The sequence below is a fragment of the Pteropus alecto genome, unplaced genomic scaffold (genome assembly GCF_000325575.1).
Source record: "Pteropus alecto unplaced genomic scaffold, ASM32557v1 scaffold44, whole genome shotgun sequence".
NCBI lineage: Eukaryota > Metazoa > Chordata > Mammalia > Chiroptera > Pteropodidae > Pteropus > Pteropus alecto.
The window spans coordinates 5,773,967-5,801,853 of record NW_006436812.1 but is presented as its reverse complement, the minus strand read 5'-3'; the positions used below and the strand labels follow the sequence as shown (position 1 = coordinate 5,801,853).

At 43.7% G+C, this 27,887-nt stretch overlaps 2 protein-coding genes across 3 annotated transcripts in view; both read left to right on the top strand.

The window, feature by feature from the left end:
- The first annotated feature begins 564 nt into the window (after positions 1 to 564).
- JPT2 (Jupiter microtubule associated homolog 2) lies at positions 565 to 17,067 on the top strand. Of its 2 annotated transcripts, none has more exons than XM_006913976.3 (5): positions 565 to 702; positions 5,825 to 5,973; positions 10,312 to 10,454; positions 13,348 to 13,396; positions 14,401 to 17,067. In XM_006913976.3, the coding sequence occupies exons 1-5, from the start codon at positions 659 to 661 to the stop codon at positions 14,586 to 14,588; spliced, it is 573 nt and encodes a 190-aa protein (XP_006914038.1). In that variant the 5' UTR covers positions 565 to 658; the 3' UTR covers positions 14,589 to 17,067. The 2 variants fall into 2 exon arrangements, with proteins under 2 accessions (XP_006914038.1, XP_006914039.1); XM_006913977.3 differs by lacking the exon at positions 565 to 702 and adding an exon at positions 797 to 1,148.
- A 130-nt stretch (positions 17,068 to 17,197) lies between these two features.
- MAPK8IP3 (mitogen-activated protein kinase 8 interacting protein 3) overlaps positions 17,198 to 27,887 on the top strand; it is a 50,956-nt gene continuing 40,266 nt past the window's right edge. The window contains exons 1-2 of the mRNA XM_006913974.3: positions 17,198 to 17,830; positions 19,078 to 20,521. Coding sequence (XP_006914036.1) covers positions 20,204 to 20,521 — 318 coding nt within the window. The 5' untranslated portion in view covers positions 17,198 to 17,830; positions 19,078 to 20,203. The remainder of the gene's footprint in view (positions 17,831 to 19,077; positions 20,522 to 27,887) is intronic.

Below are 27,887 nucleotides of genomic sequence, written 5' to 3'. Positions count from 1 at the left end.
TACCCCACCCCCCACCCCGGGACTGGGCAGGACAGAGGAACTGTTGAATCTCTGAACAGATAATTCGAATTAGCGTCCTTTTGCTAACTACCATACTTACCGTTGACTGGTTTGCAAAATCCGCACGTCTGAGGGACTCACATTCCTTCAAAATAAGCAGCGGGTTAGTGGCCCTCAGGTAGCGGTTGCCACCTCAGGAATGTCTAGACTTTGCCCTGCTCCTCCCTTTCCCTGCTCCGCTTGTTCGGGTTTCCAGCACCCGCGCCCCGACCCGTGCCTCCAGGCTGTAGTCGAGTTACTCCAGCTCGGGCCCAGGAAACGATTCCGCAGCGGGAGGAGGACCTGTGGCCGGGGCAGGTCGCGGAGGTCGTGCACCCCGCCCAACTCGGGACTGCCCGCCCACTGCCGGCCTGCTGCCCACTGCCGGCATTGGACGCCTTCAGTGGCACTTGCTCCCACCAATTAGCTGCGAGCTCAGCGTGGGCCTCTCCAAAACTGAGTCTTGGGGGCGGGGGCAGGGTCTGGCGCCGCGATAGGCTGCGGGGCTGTGACTGGCGTCGGCGCCATCCAATAGGCACGGGTGGGCGGGCCTCGGGTTGCGCGGGGCCGGGCGGGAACGGTGGCGCGGCCGGCAAGGAGCCGCTGAGCAGCGGGCGACATGTTCCAGGCCCCGGAGAGCGAGGGCAGCCGGACAGGCTCCAGGTGCAGTGCGGGCGCGGGAACGGGCAGGGCGCAGCCGGCGGGGAGGCTGGCGGGTGACTTCACAGAGCCGCGGCCTCCGCGTGGGAGAGATGGGTGTACATACGGGATGTGCCCGCCAGGATCTAGGCTGAGGGCCCGAGGTGCGCCTCCCTGCGTTCCTCGACCGTAGCGCGCCCGAGAGACTCCGGCCGAATGGTCTGCTGCTTCGGGGTTGGGCAGTGCCGGGAGCTGGAGTAAGGCAGGTGTGTGCAGCGCCGCAGGGGCTGCGAGTTGCCTTCCTGGAGCCTGTGCTGGCGCCTGGGACGCTCGTGGAAGGGCCTCGGGGGAAGGTCACCATCCTGGAGCCTTTCGCCTCATCCCACAGCCCTGGAACCAGGCTGTGCCCTCCCCTAATCACGAAACCTCGGAGCCAGCAGAGCCCTCTCCTAATCCCGCAGTTTGGGGAGGTAGGTGCTGCCCTCCCTTCATTCTGCAGCCAGGGAGCCAGGCGTAGCCCTCCCCTAATTACGCAGCGGGAGAGGTAGGTGGTGCCCTCCCCCCTAATCCCGAAACCCGGATGGTAGTCCGTGCCCTGCCTGCTTTGCTGATGGTGAACCAGGCCCAACTGCAAGTGATTGAAGCAGATATCCATTGCAGGTCTCTGACTGGGCTTCAACACTCAGGAACACACTGCAGCATATTTTCTTTCCTTTTAACTCCAAAGTGCTCTGTGTGTATTGAAAATCAGACAGATTAGGTTGCCAGAGCTGGTGAAGTCTGTCATGCCACTGGAGGAGCCAGCGTGCACTGTCGAGTTTTGGACCTTCAGTTGCTTCTGTGGCTCAGCTTCAGAGTAGAAGAGAAGGTATTTGTTATGACTGTTGAGATAAACACTATATAGGCTAAATACTGAATAAAAGAATTGCTTCAGCTTGCTGAAAACCCTGTAAATTTGAGGGAGTTAGGTCATTATTCATTAACACACCTAATGAAATAATTAGTCATTAATCCATGGAACAACGACTACTAATTACTTGAGTCTTGATCTAAAGAGGGCCAGAAGTTTTCCCTGGAGTGCTCAGGATGAATCAAGTTTCTAGTGCTTGGTAACTGCTGTTCTGTACCAACCACGCCAGCTGGGCAAGGGCCTCTTCCTAGTACTTTCTCAGTTGTGTCCAGTAAGTACATTCCCTCTTTGTGCTGCCTGGCACTGGATGCCCAGGAAATGTTGGCTGAATTAACAAATAAATGCTATGAGTAACACTGATGTTATGCTGACTTCGAGCTACCGATGCTAGCTACAGTTCTAAGGTAGTGCACACTTCTTTGGGATATTGATTTTGGAGGGAATATTATGAAAAGGAGAAAAATCTTCTTTTCAGAACATTGAAGAAGGAAAAGCAGTCTTCTTAATTGGATAATTAAATGTAATTGGAAGCTTCTGCTTGGGATCCGTTGGAGGCTTTGCGTTTGACTGCCATCTTAAAGGACTTAATTGGTAAACAGGTCTTGTAGGGTTCACACTTATTTGGCTTTGTAGGGAGGGAAGCAAGTGGTGGCTGTACAATCACCCAGCCACGTTTTCCTTTCTTAAACCTACATCTTTTGTTTTCTCGATGAGGGATTATTTTATATTAAAGGGATTTTGAAATATAAAAGCATTTTTCTTTAGCTATCCTTAACCTAAGGTCTTTCCTTTAAGCTGTAAGGTGCACCGCTTCTCTCCAAACCTGACCAGTCCCCAAAAGCTTTTTTGACACAGGGACAAGCTCTTGGAGGAAGGATCAGGAGCTGAAGAGACCCCCTCTAGGTCTTGTTTTCTCTGCCCGTGCCCATACTGCCGCTGCGTATCTTTTCTTCTTGTCACATCACATGCCCTTTAGTTTTTCTTGTATATTTTGAACATGTTTGTTGAAATATATTGAAGGGATACTACAAAAGTAAAAAATAATTAGGAAGCAGCCTCATATGTAGTTTCAGCCCCAAAATGTCTGAGCTCACTAGTATTCCCACTCCTCCATAACTAGTGTCATAGTGATAACTGATAGTGAGCCTCAGTGAAGCCACACTGAACCATTGTTGTGGGTTCTGTTTTTATTGAAATGTCATTTAACTCTTGGTCCTATTTATATGAGACCCTGTTGGGGCAGTCTGTGCAATTTACATGACTGCCACGTGACTGTGAACCCCTCCTGCTACCCCATTGCCTTTGTGATGGAGATGGTTATTGTCCCTTCCCAGGGAGCTTGGCCATTCTGCACTGTAATCACTCTGCTTCAGCATTCTAGGGCACTAGTTCCCTTTTCTTCTCTTGTTTTCAAAGTAAAATAAAAGATAATTCAGAAAAGTACACAGAATAATAAACACTGTACTTCTACCACCCCAAGTTAACATTTTGTCATCTCAAATATCTGTCACCTACTGCCTGTGCCCTGAAGGTACTTTTTTCTCACAGAAACTGCAGACTCAGTTTGGGCCTTACTTCTTCCAAGGATGTCTTTGGAGTTCCAGTAACACTCAGTGCTTCTGTCAACATAACTCATGGAACCCCGAAACCACCTATGCACAGCTGTAGCTTTCCCGGTAAACCTGAAGCTTCTCTAGGCCTAGGACTTGCTCTCATCCATCTTTCTATCCACAGAGACTGGTGCAGGCAGACTTGCCAGCTATAGGTGCTCGGAGAATGTGTGAATTGAACTGAATGAAGCAAGGGCGAGAGGCTGAGGAGACTTGGGATCCAGGAATGTAGAATATGAGAATCAGGAAGGACTCTTGAGAGCTTTGAATCAAGATGAGTCTTCCGAATCTGATCTGACAATTTGCGAGACCTTGAGGGTTTGAAAGAAGAGCCATGTTTCAAATAAGTCAGTAAAACAGGAATTTTAACTTGTGCCAGCATGACATGCCTTGATGTTAAGTTCTGAAATTCAGTCTTGAAGATTGCAGATCTCTATCTCTTCTTTTCAAAGAAATAGCTGTGGAGACCCAAGCATATTGGACCTCCTGTAGCTAGCCAAGAACAATATGGAGAATGTCATTATGACTGGGGCTGTCTGACTTATAAATGAGTACAGGAGTCAGATGGCCTTACCATGTCCACTGACAAAGTGTATGTCTTATCAAGCCTTTCCTGATTTAAGTTTGGTTATTGATTTTTAAAAATTTTCCTCAAACCGAAGTAATTTTTTTCTTCATCAAATCCTTAAGGAAATGCTAACTGCTGAACAGGAGGCCACCTTCCCTGTCCTCCCAAGCAAACAGGGACTCCAGCACCCCTGTGCAGAACTGCCAGTTGTGCACTTCCGTGGTTTTGAGTAGCCGGCCTGCAAGTCTCTGTCCAGGCCAGGCTGGCATGTTGTCTGCCCTCTGTAAAGTGCTTTCTGCAGTCCTGCTTTACAGCCATGGAATCTGAGAACTCTGTTCACTTGAAATTATAATGAATGATCACCTCCTGTTCTAGCTCTTTTGAGGAAACATTTTAAATATGTTACTCCTTTTGCAAACTAAACCACAGGCAGCATTTGTATACCTTTCCATACCTTTCCGGTGAGGCCTGACCTCTAATCGTAGCTTTCATGTGTCAAGCTCTGCACTTTTGTGTATTTATAAATGTCTACAGTCACAGATAGTCCTGTTGCTTAGGAATAATGAAAGGCTGGACCACTCACCAGTTTAAAACTCAATTTCAGGAGGCTCCTCTCTCCTTTAAGATGCATTTTTAAAATCTTTCTAGGTGTTCTGAAAAGATGCTACCGCCTTGCCTAAGTAGACCAAACTCAAGGGATATTAGAGCAGAGCTTTGTGAAAATTTTATTAATTTTTTGGCTATGTTAATAAAAAGTGCCTCAAGGTCCTGATCTTCCTCTTCTGAAATGTCTATTTTAAAACCTTTAAGTTGTGCATGACAGTTTCCCAAAGATGGAGACTTCAGGTATGCTGCTGTTGGTGACTGAGCAGTGGAAATGCCACTCTTCTTTGGGGGTGTTTAATTAAAATCAAACCTCGTAGAAGGCCAGTGTGTTTTAGAAATACACCCAGTGCATATACGTTGATCAGAAATGAACAGTGGTGCTAGTATGCGTGTTCTCTGATCTTTGATGTCCCACATTTCACTGGTTGTACCAGACTTAAGGACCATAGGTAATGATTGTGGTTTAGATTCCCAGGACTCACCTGGATTAATGTTAATAGCACTCCCCATGGTCTAAGCTGACACTTTCCAATATAAAGATGAGCCACATAAGGAATTATAAGTTTTCTAGTAGATACATTTTAAAAAATTAAAAATCAGGAAAATTAGTTTTAATAGATATAATTCAATCTAATATGTATAAAATATTATTTCAACATGTGATCAATATAAAAAAAAAAGATTAAAGAGATATTTTGTCTTCATCTTCGAAATCTGTTGTATAGTCTATACTTAATAGCACATCTGAGTCCTTGCTGCCATATCCAAGTGCTCACTGGCCCCAGTGGCCAGTGGCTGCCCTTTTGAAGACCCAGCTGTGTGGGTCAGGCTTGATCTTTGGATAAATGGTGTGCTGTCCTTGTTTTTTTCTGAAGGCCTTTAATAAAGGCATATGGGCATAATCTGAGCTCTAGATCTGGACTGCCTGGGCTTGGATCTGGCTCTGTTGCTCCCTGCGTGACCTATCTCGTGATTTCTCTTTATCTCAGAGTCATTGTTTGTAAAAATATGCCTGCCTTAGAGGGTTATTGTGTAAGGTCTTTGGAAAAGTAGCTGGCATATCGTAAGCACTTAGCAAATGTAAGCTTTGCTAAATACCACTGAATGTGTTTATAGCATTAAACTCTTAATAATAAACTCTACTGAATGTGGCTCAACTTGCCTGTTTTAAGGAAACTTATAAGAGGTCCCAGGAATAATTTCAAAATAAACACATTTCCAGAGGGTTTTTGGCATAACCAAGACATACAAAGACAACTTTTAAGGGAACCTGAAGGTCAGTAAAGGAAGTTTGCCATATATGGCTATCTGTAAACTTGTCATGCCCGTATGAAATAATTGCAGTGTGTAATTTTTTCATAGATGTTAAGAAAGTACACGTGCCTTGTCTGGTTACAGACAGTAAGGTCCCAGGTCAGCCATTTGTCACTCATGTTTGCTCTGTGCTTGTAGGGCCATGAAGCCCCCAGGAGGAGCATCCAGTGATCTTTTCGGAAGTCCAGAAGAAGTTGTCCCTTCAAACAGGCCCAACAGGATGGCATCGAATATTTTCGGACCAACTGAAGAACCTCAGAACATGCCTAAGAGGACCAACCCTCCAGGTGCGGGCCTCTGTGACTCATTCATCCTTTGGCGTCTACCTGTTCTTTTTTTATGATGCTCTTTTGATAAAATTTTCTTTTTCTTTATATTGATCCTTTCATATATTTTCTGGTACAGGTTGTCCCTTGCCATCAGAGTTCCAGAATGTGAGGAAGGTCTTTTCCTGACTTTTACTTTGTGTCCTGGTGGCTTAATCATTTTTGAATTCTTCCTCATCTGTCAACAGGCATTGGCTGGGTACGGGCACTGAGGATTCAAAGGCAGATGTGGGATTCTGGCTCCCTCCAAGGAGGTTCTCCCAGTTGTCCTATGGACTTCTTGAGATTTCTGAAATTGTGTGCAGATTGTGCATTTAAACATTTTTCTTAGGAAGGGCATTTTTAATCAGATTGTTGGTGAGGCCAAAACTAAAAAAAGGATGACACAGATGTTTGTGGTCTAATACACATCTGTTTAGTTCTCATCCCACTTTCTAGTGGTTATAGTGGGAGAGCATCTTGGAACAATGTTTCTCTCAGCTGATAGACTATCTGATTGAGTGGCCATCCAGTGCTAGTGACCATATAAAAGTCAGCATTTCAGACAGATAATAAAATCAAGAAAATCAGCTAGAACTGCTTGCTACTCTACTTCAGTTCTAGGTGCACATACTTCTCAACCAAACCTAGAGGAACAAGAGCAGTAGATTCAAAAGCTAGTGTTTTGTTTGGTTTGTCGTTGGGATGTGGTAGAGGATTAATGTTTTGGATATAGTTGTGAGTAAAAAAGCAAGTGGTTTTACCAAGCAAGTAACATTCTCACCATATCTAGTTTATGGGTTTAGGGCCAGGAGTGGTCAGCCCTGCACATCCTTTGTACCAACGATAGCAGAATGATGGGTCGTGTGGCAGATAGAATCAAATCTGAGGCACCTGAAGGTGTATGAACCAGCTCCCTTGGCCCTGGCTCAGCAGAGTGATTGGCTAGAGCTCTCCCTAGGGTGTCGGGTTTCCTGGAAAGTGTGGCAACTTGAGTGCATTGCTGCTTTGCCAGTCTTTTGGAATCTCATGATCCCCTAGCTCTTGTGCTCAATAGGCAGCCTGGGCCCCTCTTGACCAGAGAGTGAGAAAGCCTCTGTATTATGCATGGTCACAGCTCTATTGACAACCAGTGTGACCCTGCTTCTTGTAGTCTTGTTGCTTGGGGTGCTCTTTAAAATTATCTGTGATGAATTATCAAGGGAAGCCCGAAAGGGAAAACTGCTAATTGTGTCTACCACCCAGACCTAAATTTCTGCCTCTGTTTCATTATTTAGTCTGAGAGACTTAGCCAGCCCCACAGCCTTCCAATAAGAGGGCATCATTGAGAAAAATGTGCAAGGCAGAGTGTGTGACTTACCATGTGAGTCATTGAAAATTTATGAGGTATTGTCATACCCAGTGTTTCATTTATGCTTTGTTCATGTGCTGTTTTTCCTGTTCTAACGATGATTATGTGTGGATTGTTTAATATCTGCTAGGGATTACGCTAAGTGTTCTGTGTGTATCCATTTGGTTTTCTCTACAAACTTAGGAGGTAGATGGTGTTACCCTCTTTCAGAGGAGAAACTGAAGCTCAGGGAGGTTCACTGGTATGCCTGAGCCCCACAGCTTGTTGGTGGCAGAACTAGCTTTTGCATATTGGTTTTCCTAACTCCGGAGATCTAAACTTACCTCCTGAATATATCAGTTGGGATAAATTTCTCAAAATGAAGTTGCTGGATCAATTTAAAATACTGATAGATCCTTCCAACTAGTTTCCTATGGGTGGCTCAGTGCCCATTGTGACATTTGCGATGCTCCTCCCCACAGTCCACCAACACACAGTCTTTTGCAATTTAGTTCTTAAGAAAGTATACCTTGAATTTGTCTTCAGTTATGAGTGGAGTGAGCATCTTTTCCTTCTTCAAAGCTGAATTCATTTTTCAGGTAAAATGTTAAGTAATAGATATGCAGTGTGACTACATTATGTAAGTTCAAAACAGAACTGTATTATTTAGGGTTGGACATACCCAGTAAAACTATAAAAGAAATAACAAGTTTGTGGTTTCTGGAAAATTCAATTGTGACCTGGGGTGATGGGGAAGGAATACACGTTTCTGGGAGCTAGTAGCATCTAAAAGACTCAGTGGTGGTGGTAGTTACAGTTAAGTTGGTGTTTGCTTTGTCTTTATTTGTGATACTTCTGTCTTACGAACTTTTCTTTGTTATGTTTCACAATTCAAAAAATGTTTTTAAATGAGCAAAAACTTTCCAATTGAGTTACTTTTATCTTCCATTTTTAAAAGAGCTGAATGGACATTTTAAAAAGAATTTATTTAAACATAACCAGACACAACAATAAGGAGATGGCCTCAAGCAGTAGTTTTTTTCTACTTTGTGGTCTAGACATCTTTGCTAAAAACTCACCAGTAGTAACAACATTACTGAGGGCTTACCTGCTTCACGTAGATTAACTGGGTCCTACAAAGGGACTATTATTCATTACCTTGTTAATTGAGGAAATGGAGACAAAAGAATGTTGAGGTCACTTATCCAGGCTCACACAGTAAGTGACTGAGCAGGGACTCCACCCAGCAGTCTGGCCAAGGAACACCTGCCCTTAACACCCTGCTGTGCTGGTTCCCCAGCCCAAGAGTTTCTAGCCTGGGTTCTGTGGCTTCCTGAGAGGTCCATGGCTGAGCCTCAAGGTTTGTAATCACCTTGATATTCCATGAATGTGCGTGTGCACATTTCCCTGCAGAGCAGTCCCACATATTCTCTGTTCTCCCATCCCAAAAAAGGCTGGGAACCCTAGCCCAGCCACCTTTATGCTTCTGTTTGTCCCCTAGAGACTGGCATCTCAGAAACCCACAATGCTTCAGAATCCACTCTAGCAGCAGGGATCTGACAGGCTTTCAAGGGAACAAGCCTCCCCCTCACCCCCACCAGAGCTTCCTTCCCTCAGAGCTCTCATAGAGCTTGTCATCTAGGATGTTCTTAAGGTGTTCATAGCCTTCCACGAAACAGTGTGGGTTATTACAGCCAAGAAGTGACTGTTTGAAATTTAATTTCTTGAAAACAAAATACAAAGTTCAAAACTATAAAAAGAATACGTTAAGCAGTCTTGAGCCCCTGCGCCTTATCCATCCCATTTCCTGCACACACGCAGACTCTATAGGTAACCCCTTTTTTTTTTTTTTTTTGATGGGAGGGAGTGACTTCTTTATTTAGATATGAGCAAAAAAGAATACCCCCCTCCTTTTACATTAAGACAGTGTGTGCTATGTAGATTGTTATGCATCTTTTTTCACTGAAGAGTATGTCCAATATATAGCCAACATTTATTGAACATTTATGTCCCGGACATTGTTCAAAGCATTTGACATATGAGCTACAGTAAGTCATTGAATCCTCTCACAGTGCTATGAAGAAGATCCTTTTATTATCCCCATTCTACAGATGAGGAATTTGGGACACAGAAAGGCCAGGTAACTTGTATAGAGTTGTGTAGCTAGTTAGTGGAATGCATCGTTCCTCCTCTAAGATTATAAATTGTTAGTACAGCACGGCCATGATTGTAATGGCCCCACCTCGGGGGTGGGGGGCGAGAGGGGGCGCAGTGCTTGGTGTTTGCTGAGTGGAGAGATGATCCATTGGTATTGTCTGGTAGCCATCTTTCTGCTAATGTAGGCATTTACTTTTCATATCTAGACCTTAGTCATCAGCTTACAAGAAGTTACATCTTAGATGCATATTTTCATTATGGCTTATCAAATCACTTATAGTTGGCAGCAAAGATGTTAAATGTCTGTGATTCGCTGACATATCTAGTTGTCACTGGAGGTTCCAGCCAGAATGAGATCAGAGAATGAATGACTAATAAATGTTATTTTCCAGATTACAGGTTTGCCTATAATAGGGCATGTTATTAAATTCAGTTCTATCTGTCTGACCTAAATATTGAGCAGCTGTTTGCTTTTAATCTACTAAAGAACTTTTCATGGCTTTAATGAAGAAGATTCTTTAACTGGAAAACATGAAAAGTTCAGAGTTAAGGAAATTCTAGAAAGGAAAATACTGTTTTATGCCATCTCACCATCTTGCTTTTAGAGGCCAGCCTAGTTCTGCTCAGTTCTAGAAATGGAGTCCCAAACAGGCCCCTGGTAAAGGGGTTGTGCTTAATGTAGGTCTTTAGGGACCCTCATCATCCTACCTTTGTTGGCCTGAACTCCGAACTGGACTAGAGCATCACTGAGGGAGGAGGTCTCTGAAGTAATGAATGTGGAAGGCAGGAGCAGGTGTTCTGGGTTCCTCACTCTTCTGTGATTGTTTTTACAGGGGGGAAAGGAAGTGGTATCTTTGATGAATCAACACCTGTGCACACTCGACAGCGTCTGAACCCACCTGGTGGGAAGACCAGTGACATTTTTGGGTCTCCAGTCACTGCCACTTTACCTTTGGCACATCCAAATAAACCCAAGGTATGGACCACATCTAGATAGCAGATATGAAAGTAAGAAAAGCAGACATTGAGCCAAGTTGTGATATGTTATTAGGAAGAGACAAGAGGGTGTCGTTGGTTTTCCTGGGTGCAGTCATTAGTCATTGAGTTTCAAAGCTCCCCTGAATCATTGGAGAAGTAGATTCCAAACTCATGACTGAGCCCTGGGGGAAGCTGGTCTGGGTGTGTCGGTAGCAAGCAGCGACTGCCTACTGCAGATAGGCTGCTGCTCTTTTCTGTGTGTCACCAAGGGGTAGTGGGTAGAGTTATAAAATTGGACATACAACAGAGGAGTTAACATCTCAAAAATTTCACTATTTTTAGTGGTCGTCAGTAAGTACAACTGCATTGGATTAAAATTCATGAAATACTTAGAATTCATGGATTCCTAATTATACTTTTTAAAAAATTGAATTTGTCACTTTGAGAATGTCAGGGAACCAACTCATTATGAAAACTGCTACTAAAGGATGGAGTCAAGCATTTAGCCAGCATTTCCTTTATAATAATAGTTGTTGAGGGAAAGATGCCTGTTATAAAAATACTCTAGCCTATAAATGAAGGAGTAACAATTCAAATATCATTTTGCAGACTCGTAATGAAATTGTGGGTCTAGGCAGTGATCATCAGTGGCTGCTAACAATGAGAGACAACCAAAACTATGGATCTCATGATAGAAGGCCATTGTGGACCACCTTTGAATTCTGAAACAGATCAAACCTCATATTATTCAACACCACAGGAATTCAATCAGAGTAATCCAAAATATAGGAAATTACATGGCAGTCAGTAGAGAGAGATTCTAATGATTAAAAAAAGACTCAATGCATTCCCTATCAAAGTCTCAACAATGCTTTTTTGAAAAGAAAGAAAGACTCATCTTAAAATTTATATGGAATCTCAGGGGAACCTGAATAGCCAAACATTCTTGAAGAACAAAGTTGGAGACTCACTCTTCCCGATTTCAGAATTTACTACAATAATCGAAACAGTGTGTGGCACTGTCATTAAGATAGATGTATAGACCGGTGGAAAAGAATTGAGAGCCAAGAAGTAAACTTTCAAATCTATGGTCAATTGATATGTCCACAAGAGTGCCAAGATTAATTCAGTGGGGGAAAGAGCAGTCTCTTCAACAGAAGAAATTGGATATGCACATGCAAAAAAATGAAGGTGGATTCTTACTTTTAATCATATATAAAAATTAAAAATGGATCAAAGACCTAAATGTAAGGGCTAAAACTATAAAATTCTTAAAAGAAAATATAAGAACAAATCTTCATGATCTTAAATTTGGCAGTGATTTCTTAAATATGACACCAAAAACACAGGCAACAAAATTTTAAATGAATAAATTAGAATTCATTGAAATTGAAAATTTGGGGACATCAAAAGACATTTGATGCAACATTATTTACAGTAGCCAAAATATGGATGTAACCTAAATGTCAATCGATAGACAAAGAAGTGGTATATATATACAATGGAATATTACTCGGCCTTACAAAATAATGAAATCTTGCCATTTGCGACAATATGGATGGACCTAGAAGGTATTATGCTAAGTGAAATAAGTCAGAGAAAGAAAAATATCATATGATTTCACTTATATATGGAATCTAAAAAATGAACAATCAAAACAAAAACAAACTCATAGATACAGAGAACAAATTTATAGTTGTCAGATGAGAGAGGGTTGGGGTGACGGGTGAAAAAAATGAAAAGGTTTAAGTACAAATTGCTAGTTATAAAAATAGTCATGGGGTGTAAAGTACAGCATAGAGAATAAATAATATTGTAATAATTACGTATGGTATCAGATTGGTAACAGACTTAGTGGAGTGATCACTTTGTAATGTATATAAATGTCTAATCACTATGTCGTACACTTGAAACTAATATATTGTGTGTCAGCTATAAAACTAATATATTTTATGTCAAAATAAAATTTTCAAAAAGATACTATCAACAGAACAAAAAGACAATAGAATATTTGCGAATCAGATATCTGATAAAGGTTTTCTATCCAGAATATATAAAGAATTGCAATCACCAAACAACAAAGACAACATGATTCAAAAAAGGACGAAGGACTTGAGTAGATATTTCTCCAAAGAAAATACATAGATGTTCACTCAGCACATGAAAAGATGCTTAACATCCTTAGTCATGAGGGAAATGCACATGAAAACCACTAGGATGGTTATTATCAAAAAGTGGAAAATAACAAATGTTGGTGAGGATATGGAGAAATCGAAACCCTCATACATTGCTGATGGGAATGTAAAATGGTACAGCCACTGTGGAAAGCAGTTTGGCAGTTTCCAATGCAACTATACAACCCAAATGTCCATCAACAGATGGACATAAAAAGGAATGACGTTTCTGATACATGCTACAACATGGATGAACCTTGTAAACATATCCTAATGTTCAAAAATTTGACTAGATGTTAGACATTTAAGGAATTGTTAATTTTTGCAGTTGTGAGAATATCGTTATGGTTATTTTTTTAAAGGACGTTTTTAAGAGCCACATCTTGAAATATGTATGGGTAAATATCTGGGGTTTGTTTTAAAATAATTCCGCAAGGGGGTAGAGGGACTGAGGTTGGGAGAACTGAAGAACTGTGTGGCTCAGACCAGGATGGCATGAGCTGATGCCATTGTAACTGTACAGTGGGTTATGGGGTGGGGCGGGGGTCACGGTACTATACTCTTCACTTTGTTTATGATTTAAATTGTCCATAACAAAACATTTTTAGAAGTTAAAAATGAACGCAAAGTCATCCATGCCTTGGTTTTCATCATCCATTTGAATCGGGGTAAAGAGTTTCTGAACCATGCATTGATCTGGGGTTTGCCTTGTTGCAGGACCACATGATGTTGGGTGAAGGAGAAGACCCAAAATCGAACCTTAAAGGTGAGCTTCTGTTTCTTGTCCCTTCCCCTGAGTGCTCTCACTCTGGAAGAGTTGCTGGTGTACCCCAGAGGAAGAGTTCCTGTGCCCTTTCCAGGCCAGCTGACGAAAACAAGGTCATGTTTATTGCCGAGAAGATTTCGTATTTGAAGAAAGCCAGGGAAATGGGCTCATTTATTTCTAAAGAAAGTTTTCCAACTGGTCATCAATGTTTTTCTTTTCTTCTTGTCATTGCTAATCAGCCAAGTCCTAAAACTAAGGTGTCCTCTTCTAGAAGCTGATCTTGTTTAGGGAAGGGCAGCGATCCAAATCTTTAATATACTTGTGACTAAGGGTAATGCTAGCAAAACTAATGCAAAGAAGGGCATAGGGAGAGCAGGACGAGAAGGGAGAATGTGAGGCTTGCATGTGGTGGGAAGAGCTGTTGCTTCCATAATCCATCACTTAGGGAGTGAGCTGCCCCAGTGGTGGGGCTAGATGTGACTCTGAGTCCCACCATGGTCCTCAAAGCTGACTATGGGAACTGATTTCTGCCTTTGGGTCACCATTTCCCTCAGTTACCAAAATACATGGGAATTTGTTTATTTAGAAAGTCAGAGAAATAGTGTCAGAAAACATTGCTTTACCTTGCTAGACCCTCCAGTTGAGACAGGCTCCCTCTCTTCCTTTTCATACTCACTTTGAGAAAGTTTGCTTTTTATACTTGAGGTGAAAGAAAGGGGAATGAGATCCAACAAGCAATAGAAAGCAGTAATGAACTTATTAAGGAATTTTTCAAGGGTTCCTTATAGTACTAAGCCCCAACTTTATGCAAGGTTCAAGAATGGCCTCTGCTAATCAGTGAGTCTTATTGGTGTAGTTGGAAGCCTTGCTCTGTGTTCCTGTCTTCTCTTTACAGTATGCATTTCTTGCTAGCTAGTCTATGTCGCAGACTTTTCATGTGCACAGCTTGCCCATCCAGGTAATGGGGAGCCTCTAACGGTTGGTTTGCTGACTTTGTACCACAGTTGCAGTGAGCACCTTGCCCAGAGAAGAGCCGAGTGAGAAAAGTGGCCTGAGACAAGCGGACCATGCCCAGGAGCCCCAGCCCACGCCCGTGGTTGACAGCCATGAACCCAGGTTGGGCCCACGGCCTCGATCTCACAACAAAGTTCTGAACCCACCTGGAGGCAAATCCAGCATCTCCTTCTACTAGAGAAGCCATTGCTCCCCCTGTAGCCATACAAGAAACTTGAGAAATAGGATTTCAAATATTATAGTTTCTTTTAGCCCAAAGGAGCGGGGGTGGGGAGAGGGTCCCTCATGTATCTGAAGCCGCTGCTCAGGCTCCATTGCCACCGTGAGAGTCACAGAGGACCTTTCCTTCCAGACTGATGAGAGACACATCTTTTGGGGATAAAATGTAATTTAGTAATTCTGGATGTGAGAGGAACTCTAAGACGGGCCAGGTGGGGAGCTGGTACAAGGCCACAGGAGGGCCTGATGAAGTGAGATCTTCCACGTCCTTGTTGCATCAGTGACCTGCCAGCCAACTGAGTATGCAGAAATCACTTAACACAGTAGCAGAGTTTAAAGCCTTTGAAATTAAGCCAGAAACAGCATGTGCATTAGGCATAAGCTGAAACACCAATGGGAGGGGGTTCTGTCTCTGGATAAATTCCCTCTGAGATCCTAATGCTGTTTACCCTTTGTGGATACCGTCTCAGTTCCTGGGACTACTGCTGCTAAACCCCAAGGCCTCCTTTTGTACTCAGCCCCAGTATATTCTGCAGTCTTTACTTGAAACATCTTGATTGCTTTTCCTTGGCAGCAGTCAACAGAACCCAAAAAGTTCTCTAGTCTTATGCTTTATGGAGAGATTTTGTACCCCGATCCTTTGAGGTGATCTGACAGGAATCTCTGCCTTTCACTTGTAGACCAGTTTTGCTTGTGAATTGTTCCTTTTTTCCTCTCGTCATCCTTAAGTATCTGTCTTTGCTCCTCGCCAATAATGTAGGTAGTTCCTCTATCTGCAAGGCCCACTGACTTCGGTAGGACTAAAACTCTATCCAGATACATTCAGGTAATGGGGTTATTTAAACCCTTCATTTGTCTTTTTTTCTGTTGACATTGAGAAGAGATGCTTGAGAACCTTGGCTTCTTAGGTTTGAATTCTTTAGTAATATGTAAAGAACTCTTCTAAAACACCAGCTTTACATAAGTGACTATTGACTGTTGTTTCTAACACCTTTCTTGAAAAGAGCCAGTTGCTCAAGTACACCAAAGAGGAAGAAAATGTTGCTTAGGCCACCCATGATAAAGCTTTGCAGAACCTCTGGACCGTATTCACGGTTTCCAGAAGAGGCTTGGAGACCTTAGGCCAGGAGATTAACTAGTTTGACAGCAAAGCCTCAACTGGCCAATTCCATTATATTTGCCAGCAAAGATAATATGTTGGCAAGAATCCTTTTGTTTTAATCTGTCAGGCAGAAATTTCTTGCATTCAGCCTCCTAAGGGCTACAGTCTCCATTCACTCATGCTGGACCAACAGCAGACAGAGGAAAAGGTTTATGTGATGGTGGCTGTAATGAGTGCCTACAGAGCTAACGCTAGGTGCTAGAAATGTTTTTATCGTTATTAAAATTGAGAAAAGCAACAACTGTTTTGTTATACTCACAGTGGCCAGCTGAGACACTAAGTGCCTGCAGGAGCTACCTGCCAAGCCCCACTTCTTAAAAATCAGCACATTGAGGGGATCTGCACGTGGCTTTGTCAACCAAAGAGTTTCCCTCCTTTCAGCTGCCCTGCTGACTTTGGAGCCAAGAAACACTCATTCCATGTAACTTTATCAAGTACTTACCGTCTCTGTCCTTCAAACGGTCATTCATAAGAAAGTTGTTTGGAATTCAGTTTTCTCCCATTAAAAAATGTCATAAATGGTGATTAGCTTTTAAGTCCAGACACACTAACTTGTTTACCTTACAATGAAATATTCTAATGGTGGAAACAACTGCCATTCATAACTATTTTGTTTTGTTTTTCAATATACAAGAGAATGATTGTGACTTCCAAATTTGGCTGCTAGGAAGAATTCTGACATTGAGATGCTGGCCCTTCTGGCTTCATCCCCACTCTATCAGCCGAATGAGAGAGAGTGCTCTCTAGTTCGTCCACAGGCAGGATTTCTCGGGTGGAGATGGAAACCAGAGATGCTAAGAGGGGCCTGAGGGAGAGGAAAACAGGAGGTATAGTAAGAGCCTCTGGGCAACAGTGACAACTCCCTGCCTTTTCTCCCACCTCTTTTTCCCCCTTTTCCTCCTTGGGGCTGTAGGAGTAGGTTTAGAGTGTCTGGGTCACCCGGAGAAGCAGATGATGAGTTTCTGCTCATGTGAGCCTGATAGGAATGGTCATCTGTATTTGGGAAATGCTCCATTCATTGGGACTGCCTGTATGTGGAAGATTTATTAACTCTTAGCATCCGTTGTCAACCTCTAAGCCACATTGAGAAATTACCAGTTTGTGTTTTTATTAAGCCTTAAAACTTTTTATGTGCATTTGGTGCCAACTTTTTTCTAGAGCTGTATCAAACAACAAGCCTGTCCTCACATCACAATGTTATTTTGATAAGAACATTTTGTTATTTTTACAAGGCAGAATTGGGTATAACAGTTGAATTAAACTTAGTAATCATGTACTCAGAGTCTGTCTTTGTTATATGTGTGCGTGTGCGTGCGTGTATGCGCATGCTTTCCTCAACATCCATTCTCTGAAGTGCCTGACCTCTGCTCCTTCCTTCCACTGAAGGTGTTCGCCTTTTTTTTTTTTTCATTTAGCCAGAGGATACCCAAAGTAATCTCAAAGGTTATGGACTTAGATTTTTTTTCATTTAAAAAAACAAAGACTTAGCTTTGAGTAGAATGAACAGGAATATGAGTGTTCTTTTCAATTTCTGTAAGTTAATGATTCTTTTTTCTCTTCCACCACTTATTTTCCTAAAGAACTGGAGATATTGATCTTGCCTCTGAGTCGGCTTTGAAACTCTCCAGTGACAAGCCCTGTAATGAGTAGATGAGATGCTGACCTATTAGAATTTGCCTATAGATTTAAGCTTTGTAGCAAAAGCACAAATTGAACATCTTGCCTTACATGTTAGCTATTTTCATATGTCCTATGAGCAAACAATATCTTTATGTGCCTGATGTGGGTGCGGGGTGATGAAATTTCTCAGACTGCGCATCTGGAGAGTTCCTTTACTGGACGCACCACATTATTCTGCCTGCTGGATCAGGGCCGACTACCAGGACACCACTTCGGAAAGAAACCGGACATGGGTTACCTGACGTCATCTTCATTTTTTCATCTGAAAATATGTTTCAGAGTGCAGAACATGTTACAAGAACTGGATTAGGCTCTGGCAGCATTACATTACCTATTTATAACAGCCACTCCAGACGCAGGTGAGCACTGAGGTCTTGGAGTGTCACAACCCTTTTGTCCCCAAGGTGAAGCAATGGCTAAGTCTGAAAAGACCAACATAGTTCTACCTATATTATGGTGAGGGGGTGAATAATATCAGAGTTGACATTTCAAGGCCTGTGCCTTGTACAGAAATACATTGGCTCTTTTGGTGGAGCATAACTTGTTCTATTTGTGAATCAGAACTTGCAAGGATATATATACCTCCTCTTGCGTTATCCAGTTCATTTCTTCTGAATTCATTATGTTCTTAATTCTTAGCATTCTTGGAGATCATGAATGAAATATTCCTGTTTTATGTGACTACAAAGTGCATCAAAAATTCAAGTTTAGGAAGAAAGGACATTACAGGGACCTATGTAACTTTTTAATAGGCATTAGGGGCAGATACTTAGAAATCAAAAAACTTTTGAAACCCGTGTGCCCATCTTAACATTTTAGTGTTTTGTAATGAGAAAAAAAAGTCGTATTCCAAATTATCTTTACAAATCTAAAAGGAAGCCTATTAAGTAAGTTCTAATTCAGTTAGGCTGAGCTCTCAGGAGCATCCTAGTTGTGTTCTTCAGTAAGCATCAAGAATTATCCAGCATATCTTGTTAAAACTTCGTTTTGTGTTAACTGATTTCAATGAACAAATCCGTCTGATGTTGGTAATAAAAAGTTGATGGCCAAGTCAGCTGACCTTTCATGGTAGTGGGGGCTGCCCTCCTGTATTCGCTACTTCAGGAATTCAGATGAGTCAAGTTTCTGAAAAAGGCCTAAGCAGAAGTCTTAAACATTCCCCAAAACGTTCACAAGCTTTCCCTGTAATTTGCTCACCAGGAAAAAAAAAATTCATCTGTCCCAGCTCATTTTGAGTATATTTAACAAATTCTACATAACATTTATTGCATGCTTACTATTTGCTAGAGATGGAGCTAAGCCCCTTTTGCTTACTTTATGACACTCCTAGTAGGTGGATAATATTTTTAGTTTCAGTTTATCTTTTAGTGGGTGAGTGAGCATCCATACAGCAAATTAGGCTGCAAGGGGGCTGTGTGTGTGACAGCGTTTAAGGCAACACCTGTGGGAAAGTTCATCGATTTGGTGCAATCGGATTAGGATAAGGGGGTCCCATCATCAGTTAAGATGAAGTGACCTAGAAGCATTTTGTTAGGTGAAAGGCAGGGGTTAGAGCATTTCTGTTAACATCCAGCTGTCACTAATTTTTTTTTTTTTTTTAAATTAGAATTCACACTACCGGTGACCCCTGAGCTGAAAGTGCTAGTCTTGGGTTCTTGGTGTCTTCATGCCTGTGAAAGAAAACCCTCTGGAGCAACTCATTTTAAATTCAGGCCTCAAAAGTATTTCCACAGATCAGTTCCAAGGAATACTATCTCAGAAAGGAAGGGAGGAGCAGCCTGAGCAAAAGTCAGCCAAAACAGACTGCAGAATCAGACCAGTGAAGGCTGCAGATATTTTAATGAGTTTGTCTTAAAAAACTGAGATTTAAAATAAGCAGCTGAAAGTGGACGAAATGAGAACCTACCCAAACTAGTACAAGAAAATCAAATGAGACAAATAGAAATTTAAAATATAACCACTTAAATTTAAAACTCAATGAACCGAAAGTGGGAAATCTGAAGATGTTACACAAAATGCAGGATATCGAAGTGGACTAAGTGAAAGAACTTGTTACTGGATTTAAGGATGAAATGGGCAACTTGCACTTAACTGGAATTCCAGGAGAGAGTGGACGATAGAGAGGCACTATTTGAAGAGCAGATCTGAATGCTTACTGTGTGGGAGTGTGAGCTACTGTGTAGTAAAACTATGATGATAAATTAAAGAACACTTAAACAAATCAGCACTAGGCACCTCTGGAGGGGAGGGGAGGCGCACGGGTGCTCGTGTAAGTCTGTGAACCGTACACAGTCATCTATACATGATTTTGAACATATCCTACGTCACTTTTAAAAAGTCTGGGTCGGTGTCTGGGAGCTGGCGGAAACTCGCTAAAGGTGACAAACCCTGACCGGAAGCGCTCCTTGCCTGGCTCCGCGGAGCTTGAGTCTCAGACACCAGCTTCCTCGTACGTCACGGCCCCTGCGACCCCTAGCGGCGCCTCAAGGCTGCGGCGAAACGGGCGGGCACCACCCCCTCGGCTCCACGGGTGGGACTTCCGGGTGGCGGGACTTCCGGCCGCTGAGTGACGGGCGCAGCATCAGCACCAGCAGCTACGGCAGCAGCCGAACCCTGAGGCGACAGCGGCTGCGGTTGCAGCGGAGGCGACGGGCCGCGGCCTGCGGACTACGGGCAGCCGGGGCAGGCGCGCCGGCAGACAGTGGGCCGCGCTGGCGGCAGCGGTGGCCGCAATGATGGAGATCCAGATGGACGAGGGCGGCGGCGTGGTGGTGTATCAGGACGACTACTGCTCTGGCTCGGTGATGTCGGAGCGGGTGTCGGGCCTGGCGGGTTCCATCTACCGCGAGTTCGAGCGCCTCATCCACTGTTACGACGAGGAGGTGGTCAAGGAGCTCATGCCGCTCGTGGTCAACGTGCTGGAGAACCTGGACTCGGTGCTCAGCGAGAACCAGGAGCACGAGGTGGAGCTGGAGCTGCTGCGCGAGGACAACGAGCAGCTGCTCACTCAGTACGAGCGCGAGAAGGCTCTGCGCAAGCAGGCCGAGGAGGTGCGTGGGCCGGCCGCGCCGGGGACCCGCCCGGGCACCGCTTTTTTTTCGCGCCCGGTCCGGGGACCCCACCACCGCCCCGCCCTCGGCCCCCGGGGACCCCGCCCCTCCCAGCACGGTCCCCAAGGCCCCGAAACCCTTAGCCCGGCCCAGGGGGTGAACCCTGGCTCCCTCTTCTTATTCGCTTGCTGCTCCAGTCCAGAGCCCCTGAGCCTGGAGCCCCAAACCACCTGGCGTCACCAGGGGCGCTTGAAGCCTAAACAGCCCCTAGCCTCGGGCCAGGCCTCGATCTCCCCTCCAGACGCCAGTTCTTTTTGCTTTTGTGTGTTTTTCACAAACCAATTTCCTAAACCTCAATTACTGCCTCTGGTTACTACTATTCTAAACCCTTACAGAAAAGGGATTTCTGATCTTATAGTTTTACAGCCAGGAGAGATCTATTGTCAGAAGACCTTTTCCTTGTCCCTTATCCAATGTTTTGAAGGTCTGTGACATGGGTCAGCTTGATAATTGATGTAAACTCATAACTAAAGTCACAGGCTGCTCCTCTGGCACCAGGTGAAAGTCTCCAGGTTTCTGGAGGTGATTTCTTTGCTCTGTGGTTCCCTCAGTTGGGAATATCGTTAGCTTATGTGGAAAAGGCTGAGAAATTCCGGTCTTACTTTCTGAGGAGCGAGAAGTAGAATTTTGAAATATTTGTGTTCTAGGATATCTCCATAACCTGGAAATCACTTATTTGCGAACCAGTTAGAAGAATCGTGCATTGTAGGGAATAGCACTTAACTTCATTCACCGTCAAATATTTAGCACTATGTGCCAGACCCAAGCGGATTCAGGGGACGTGGGTTCCCATCCTTGCTTTGCCTCTGTGACCTTGTCCACGTGTTGTGCCCTCTCTGCATTTTGATTTTCCATCAGTCAAATGAGTCATTTGCCCTAGATGATCTCTAAGCTCTGACATTCTGTTATTCCAGGCATTAGGTGATGCTCTTTGATTTATGAATAGGTGGTTTCTTATTAAATGAACTAAATTCCTTTTCAATTAATTTGGCTGAACACATTCTTAACTTTAGCATTGAAATAGAAAATTGTTTCAGTATTTTGCCTTTTTCTTGACCCAGAGTGGTTTGTGCCCTAGTTTGGTTTAAAGCATGTTTATAAAAATTAATAGTGCATTTTATTATTCCGACTTAGAGTGATTTATTTTGCTTTGGGGTTTCATGTTTTAGAAGCTGTTGTCTATTGATTCGGGTGCCAAGCTCCACCAAAACTGATTTAAAACTCTCAAGGTGATGCAAAAGCTCATAGGATTTTAGAGTTCAGAGTGGCTCTAGGCATTTACTAGGAAAGGAACTGGCTTCCTGAAGGGGAGAGGGATCAACCAAGGTCACATGCTCTAGAAGAGCCCCACCAGGACCCAGTCTCCCCTGACTCTTGGGCTCTTCCTCTTGTGTCATGGTGCTGTGGGAGGTTAGAGAGCTGCATCCCCAGAGGACTGGAGGGCTGGGGCTCCCCTCGTCCACTCCATGGAATTATGGCTGCTCCCTAGTGCTGGTAGCACCCACCACTTCTCTGACCACTATTAGCCATTTGATGCCTAACTAACTGAGGTTTCAAGTAGGTTTTTTTCCTCTCATCTGTACCTATGTGATCAACATAGTGGATGAGAAGGAACTAAAAGGATGGACAACCTTAAGGCTAAGAATCATAACCTTCTAGCTTAAGAATTAGCTGTGCATGGATTAGGTCTCTGCTCTGCTCTGTGCTGTTGAAGTATACTTCTGGCCTCCTACCCACTCTCCCCTGGACTAAGAGCTAGGGCAGGGATGTGTGTGGTTTGGAGGAGACTGCCTTTGAGGCCGAGCCTCACCATTGCCCCATTAGGAGAAGCCGTACAGTTTCCTGAGCAGAGAACCATGAAGCAAACAGATGCTTGGCTAGCCGGCATCGAGGCTATGATTAGATGTCCCCCCTTGGAAAGACCTCAAGTGATGTTACAACTAAAGAAAAGGGCGAAGTCCTGTAATGATTTTGACATTCTAGCTAATTCACGAAACCCAGCAGACATTCATTTTCAGTTTTGGGGAAAGGACCACTGTGCACTGTGGATCGGCCTCATTTTCTAGACAGGAATTGAGATATGTATCTGACGACACAAGAGCTGGCACGTCACAGGCTATAGGCATGTTCATGTTGCAGAGTAGCTCCTGCGTCCTGGCCACTCTGCTCAAGAAGGCTTAGTCAGAGCTGGGTAACTTGAGCTGCCTGCAGGCTTCTGAGCAAACAGAATCTGCAGATTTTTTTTAAAGACGTGAGCAGAGCAAACAACCCTATCCTCTACTTCTTTCATGTAATAACTATAGTGAGATATTGCAAGTACGTTCTGGTCCAGGAGTGGCTCTTTGATCCTGGGATGGCTCATTTGATAGGAGTTATGGTAGCTAGACATAGTGGGATCCAGGGAGAGGGCCCAAGCCCTGGAGTCCGCAGACGCAGACTTGAGTGCCAGCCCTGCCCTTAGGAGCCACATGCCTGGCAACCAGTCTTTCCCTTTCTGTTCTCAGTGGCTGCCTCTGTAAAGAGAGTGGGTTGCCAGACATGGCAAGTCACTTTCATCTTAAGTGCCAAGTCCCATCATTGACTATTATTTTCTGGAGAATTGCAGCGAGGCAGAGGTAGCGAAGTCAAGGAGGAGCACCTTGATGGATTTGCGGGGCAGCCTTAGTTGGCAAGCACTGTGCATCTCAGTCTCTGATTATGCAGGTTTTACCCTTGTAATCGAGATGAGTGAGTCCCACTCAAGCTTGCCGCACTAATGGGATCTATTGCTGGCTTCTATAATTTCTACAGAGGCCTTAACAATGCTGAAAGGTTTTAAAATCCACCAAGTTCTTTCCCATTAGAAAAGAAGGTTGGAAATGGGCAGTTGACTGAAAGCGAATAGAAATAGTGTTTGAGAGACACGGTGTGAATTTAGTAACCATTTTAAGATTTGCCTTAAAATCTTCTTTACCCTGAAGAAACTACTAGCAACGCCCCCCAACTCATCACAAGCAAGTGGATGTGCTGTTGAGGAGACATGTATGTGGCTATTTGCTTATACTGTGATATTTGGTGCTATGTAAGGAAAACATCCAACTGGAGGAGAGTTTGACCCAAAACTAACCCATTTCATAGAATAGCATTTGGATGGGATTAAGCTGTAATCCCGCTCTATAGAGATCATCATTTTGCCTTTTTTTTCACAAGCAAATTAGTACATTGAATCAAGTTTTTCTTCTTATTTTCCATATTACAAATAGTAAATTCACCAGTGCTTGGACAAGGTATGTGATTTCTTCTGCAATGCTGTAATCTTAAGAAGAGTTTTTAAAAATCATTTGTTTTAAATAAAGCTGTTAAGATTTAGTGGCCTGAGCTGCCTTTCCTGGTTGCCTCCAAATGTTGGTTTATGTAGGTATCCCAGAGTCACCAAAAGTACAACAAAATCTCCCCCCAAAAATGGAAAAAAAAATAGGTGTAGAAGAGTAAAGAGAGACACTTCCCAGCCAGAGTGATCATGTAGGGAAGATGCCAGCTTTGGTCTGGAGGCCTCTAGCCCGCAGCCTTGCTGCTCGGCTCTGTCCTGTGGTAGGAGCCCTCTGGGGTCTGTGGTGGCAGTTGGACAGTGGGGTCAAGGACTGGTACACATTCTTCCAAAACTAGGATTTCTAAATTTAATATATTGGGTTTTATTTTAAGTTTTTAAAAACTTTCTGGTTTTATGCAATTTATAGAAAGGTTGCAAAAATCATACTTCCCACTCACATTTCCAAATGTGAACATTTTCCCACATTATTCATTCTTCATCCCTCCCTTTTGCTCTGCTAAGACCTCAGGAGTTTCATATGGTCCTGTCGTCTCTTCTGTTCTGGAACGGTTCCTTGCTTTTCGTGACCTTGACGATAGCGACATCACGGGCCAGTTATTTTGTAGAATAGCCCTCATGTGACCACATACTCAGATTCAGGACTTGGCAGGAAGCCTCCAGAGGTGATGTTGAGCGAGTCTTGGAGTCTCTTAAATCGTTACTGTGTACAAGATAGGTGTTGGGGAAGGGACACACAAGTGTGAGCTAGTGTGTCCCCTTTCTCAAGTTCCCGTTTTATTATGAGGGTGGGAGGATGACCCCTTAAAGCCTGAAAAGGTAACTACAACAGATAAAACCAGGAGCCATCTCGAGGTGATTTCCCAGGCGTTTGTTTCCTGCGCTCTGTTAAAAGTCGGGGCCCTGGGATCAGCCTCATCATCTCCCATTTCCAGTCACTAAGTCCTGGCCATTCTTTTGGCCTGGTTCTTGTTTTCATATGCCTTCTTTTCTTCATTGCCACCACCCTGGTTCTAGTTGCCGCTATCAAACGGGTCTCCCCAGCCACCCTCTCCCCTCTTCCAGCCCTTCTCCAGCCAGAGTGAACTTTTATGGAGGCAGATCACACACCCCTCGCCTCTCTCATCCATTTACTCATTCAACAAAACATTCTGAGTTCCAGGCTTGGCTGCGGGGTGTGCAGATTTAGGTCCCTGCTGTCCTGGGGCCGGCACTCAGGTGGGGAGGTGTTGGGATGCTGCCATATATCCAGGAAGTATTAAAATGAGGGCATGAGATATAGAGTGAAAGGTAGGGACAGGGACTACTTTGACTAGACAGGGAAAGGGACTCTTTAAGGAGGGGACCCCTTCCGCTCAAACCCCTCTGGAGCCCGGCCTTGCCCCGCCTCCCTCTGTGCCTGTCCCATTTCTATCCACTCTGTCTGCACACTGTTCCCACTGCCTAGACCACTGGCCAGTTCCTTTGCATGTCTGGCACAGCAACCACATGGAGCACATTCGGATGAATGCATAAGTGCATGATGAGAATGAATGGTCCCCGTCACTGCAGTCTGCCCACCCCGGACTTCCCACACTGCCCCAACCCCCTCATTGTGCCTTGCACCCCCACATCTCCACAGCTGCTTCCTGCTTCACCAAGGGGCTGGTGCCCTGATGGTTCTTTTCTCCCTGACTGAACACTCCAAGGAGATGCTAGTCATCTGTGCACGTGTGGATGAGGGGACAAAGCAGCTTTCCTCTGCCTCTGCACACACTACATCAAGCTGTCTATTTAGTTCCTGAAGGTCGGGGTCTCTTTCTTGTGGTTTGAGTGTGAAGCAGCCGTCTGTCCAACACAACTTGCTATGAAGATGGAAATTTCCATTTTGTGCTGTCCAATTCAGTAGCGAATGGCCACACAGGGCCATTGATACTTCAGATGTGGCTCATGCAACTGAGGAAGCGAGTTTCTATTTTTATTTCATTTTAACTAAGTATAAATAGCCACATGTCTGAGGCTACTGTACTGGTCATCGTGGCTGTAGACAGTCTGGCTCAATCATTTTCTATAAGGGCAGGCAGTAAACATTTCTGTTACTCAGTTTCAGACTAGAAAGTAAAATACTTAAAAGAGATGGGATGTTTTTGCTGTCTCAGTGAACACGTTCCAGAAAGAGGGGCGATCCTAAGCATTTGGGTTTTGATATAGGAAACCAGACAGATGAAAAATTTTGAGATGAACAAAAAATAAAGCAAAATTAAAAGAATGCCAGCTGTTTAGGAAAAAACAGAGAAGAGATGACATTCTTGAAAGGCTAAGAAGAGGTCTGGTGGGAAATCCCAGCACCTAGAAATCTTTGACCCAGGGCTTCTTTTTCTTTTCTTTTTTTCTTTGTCCTCTCTTCCCCCCCCTCCTCCCCGCTCTCCTCTCTTTTCTTTCCCTCTCTCTTTCTCCCCCACTTCTTTCTTACTTTCTTGATAACTATTTTACTGAGATCAGTGCACTAAACTATATATACTTGAAGTGTGCAATTTAGTGAGTTTTGATGACAGTACCCCAGAAGCCATCCCCACAATTACGATAATGATGATCATCAGCCCCAAAGTTTCCTGTGCCCCTCGGTCATCTCTCCCTGCTTCCCCCATCCCATCTGCAGGTAACCACTGATCTGCTTTCTCTCACTTTAAGTTAATCTGCATTTTCTAGAACTGTGTATGATTGGAATCATGCAATGTATACTCTTTTTTTTTTTTTTTTTGTCTAGCTTTATTCGGTCGTAATTTTGAGATTCATCCAGGTTGCTGCAAATGTCCTTGTATTCATAGCTTCAGTGCTGAGTAGTGTCCTGTTGTGCGGGTGTTTATTCATTCTCCCACTGACAGAGTAGCAGCTTCATTGCTCCATCACCTCAGCTCCGTACACTGCACCCTGTGGCACTCCTGCTGTAGCTTGTCCTGGAGAGGCTAGAATCAGTTGGCGGCCAGCAGGCAGGTCTAGCTCATCCCAAGAAAGCGTCCGCAACAACAGGGTGAAAAAGTCTCACCCCAAGGAAATGAAATATTCCCAAAGATTCTTAGAGCCCACGTAGTCTTTAATTAGTTACGTTTTTTGAGCCCCTCTTATGGGCAAGAGATTTGGGATGTGCCAAGTTAAGTGGAACGGTGCCTTGTTCTTGAGGAATGCACCTCTGTGTGGTAGGGTTTGTGAGACAGGGGTTAGGACATTTAGATTCTGATTATCAACAGCGATGGATTCAGAGTGATGCTTTTCATTAAAGTTTCGTGGATGCACCTCCCCAGGTCTCGTGTTTTCCATGCTCTCTGCGTGCCGTTCCTTCCACTCTACTTCGTCATGGACTCCTATTCCCTGACCTTCCCCACACTGGCCATCTTCCCACTTCTGTCTTCCTAGGAAACAAATACCCAGATCAGGGCAAAAGCCCCTGGGTGCTTGCCTGTGTGTGTGGCTGTGGGCCTGGCTCCAGTTTATGGTGTTCAGTTCTAAACAAGAGCCTTTGTCTGCAGAACGGCAAGGTATGAGCGTCCTTAGCTTGTCTCCTCACAAGGGTGAGGTACAGCTGGGTGGATTAGGAAGTTTAATAAGCCCATGTAAACTTCGGAGAATACAGTTCACTTGAGAATAAATTCTCCCAGGGAAATTTTTCCCAGGATGGGACATTTAGATTTTAGTTTTATCTTTTTCTTATTTCTCCAAATACCAAATATATCATATTTTTATATATTGTATAACATATTGAATACATAAGGTATATATTAATATTTAACATAATGTATAAGTAAATATATAAATTTTTTACATATTTACGTATATGTATTTTTTCTATCTTAACAGTTATTGAAAATCAGTGTGAATTAAACTAGTGCCATTTGTTGGGATTCTTTTTAGACAGATGCTGAAACAGCAGTCCCTTTAATATAAATGTGAAGAACCTTTGCTATATTTTATGAATCCAGCCTGATTCTTAGATTTCTGCGCAGTGGCCTGGTCTCAGACATA

Bases quoted from the DNA above. Each gene is read 5' to 3' on its own strand.
- JPT2 (XM_006913976.3), top strand. From the start codon at position 659: ATGTTCCAGGCCCCGGAGAGCGAGGGCAGCCGGACAGGCTCCAG. The intron at 703-5,824 runs GTGCAGTGCGGG...CTGTGCTTGTAG, and splicing joins GGCAGCCGGACAGGCTCCAG to GGCCATGAAGCCCCCAGGAG. The intron at 10,455-13,347 runs GTATGGACCACA...GCCTTGTTGCAG, and splicing joins CACATCCAAATAAACCCAAG to GACCACATGATGTTGGGTGA.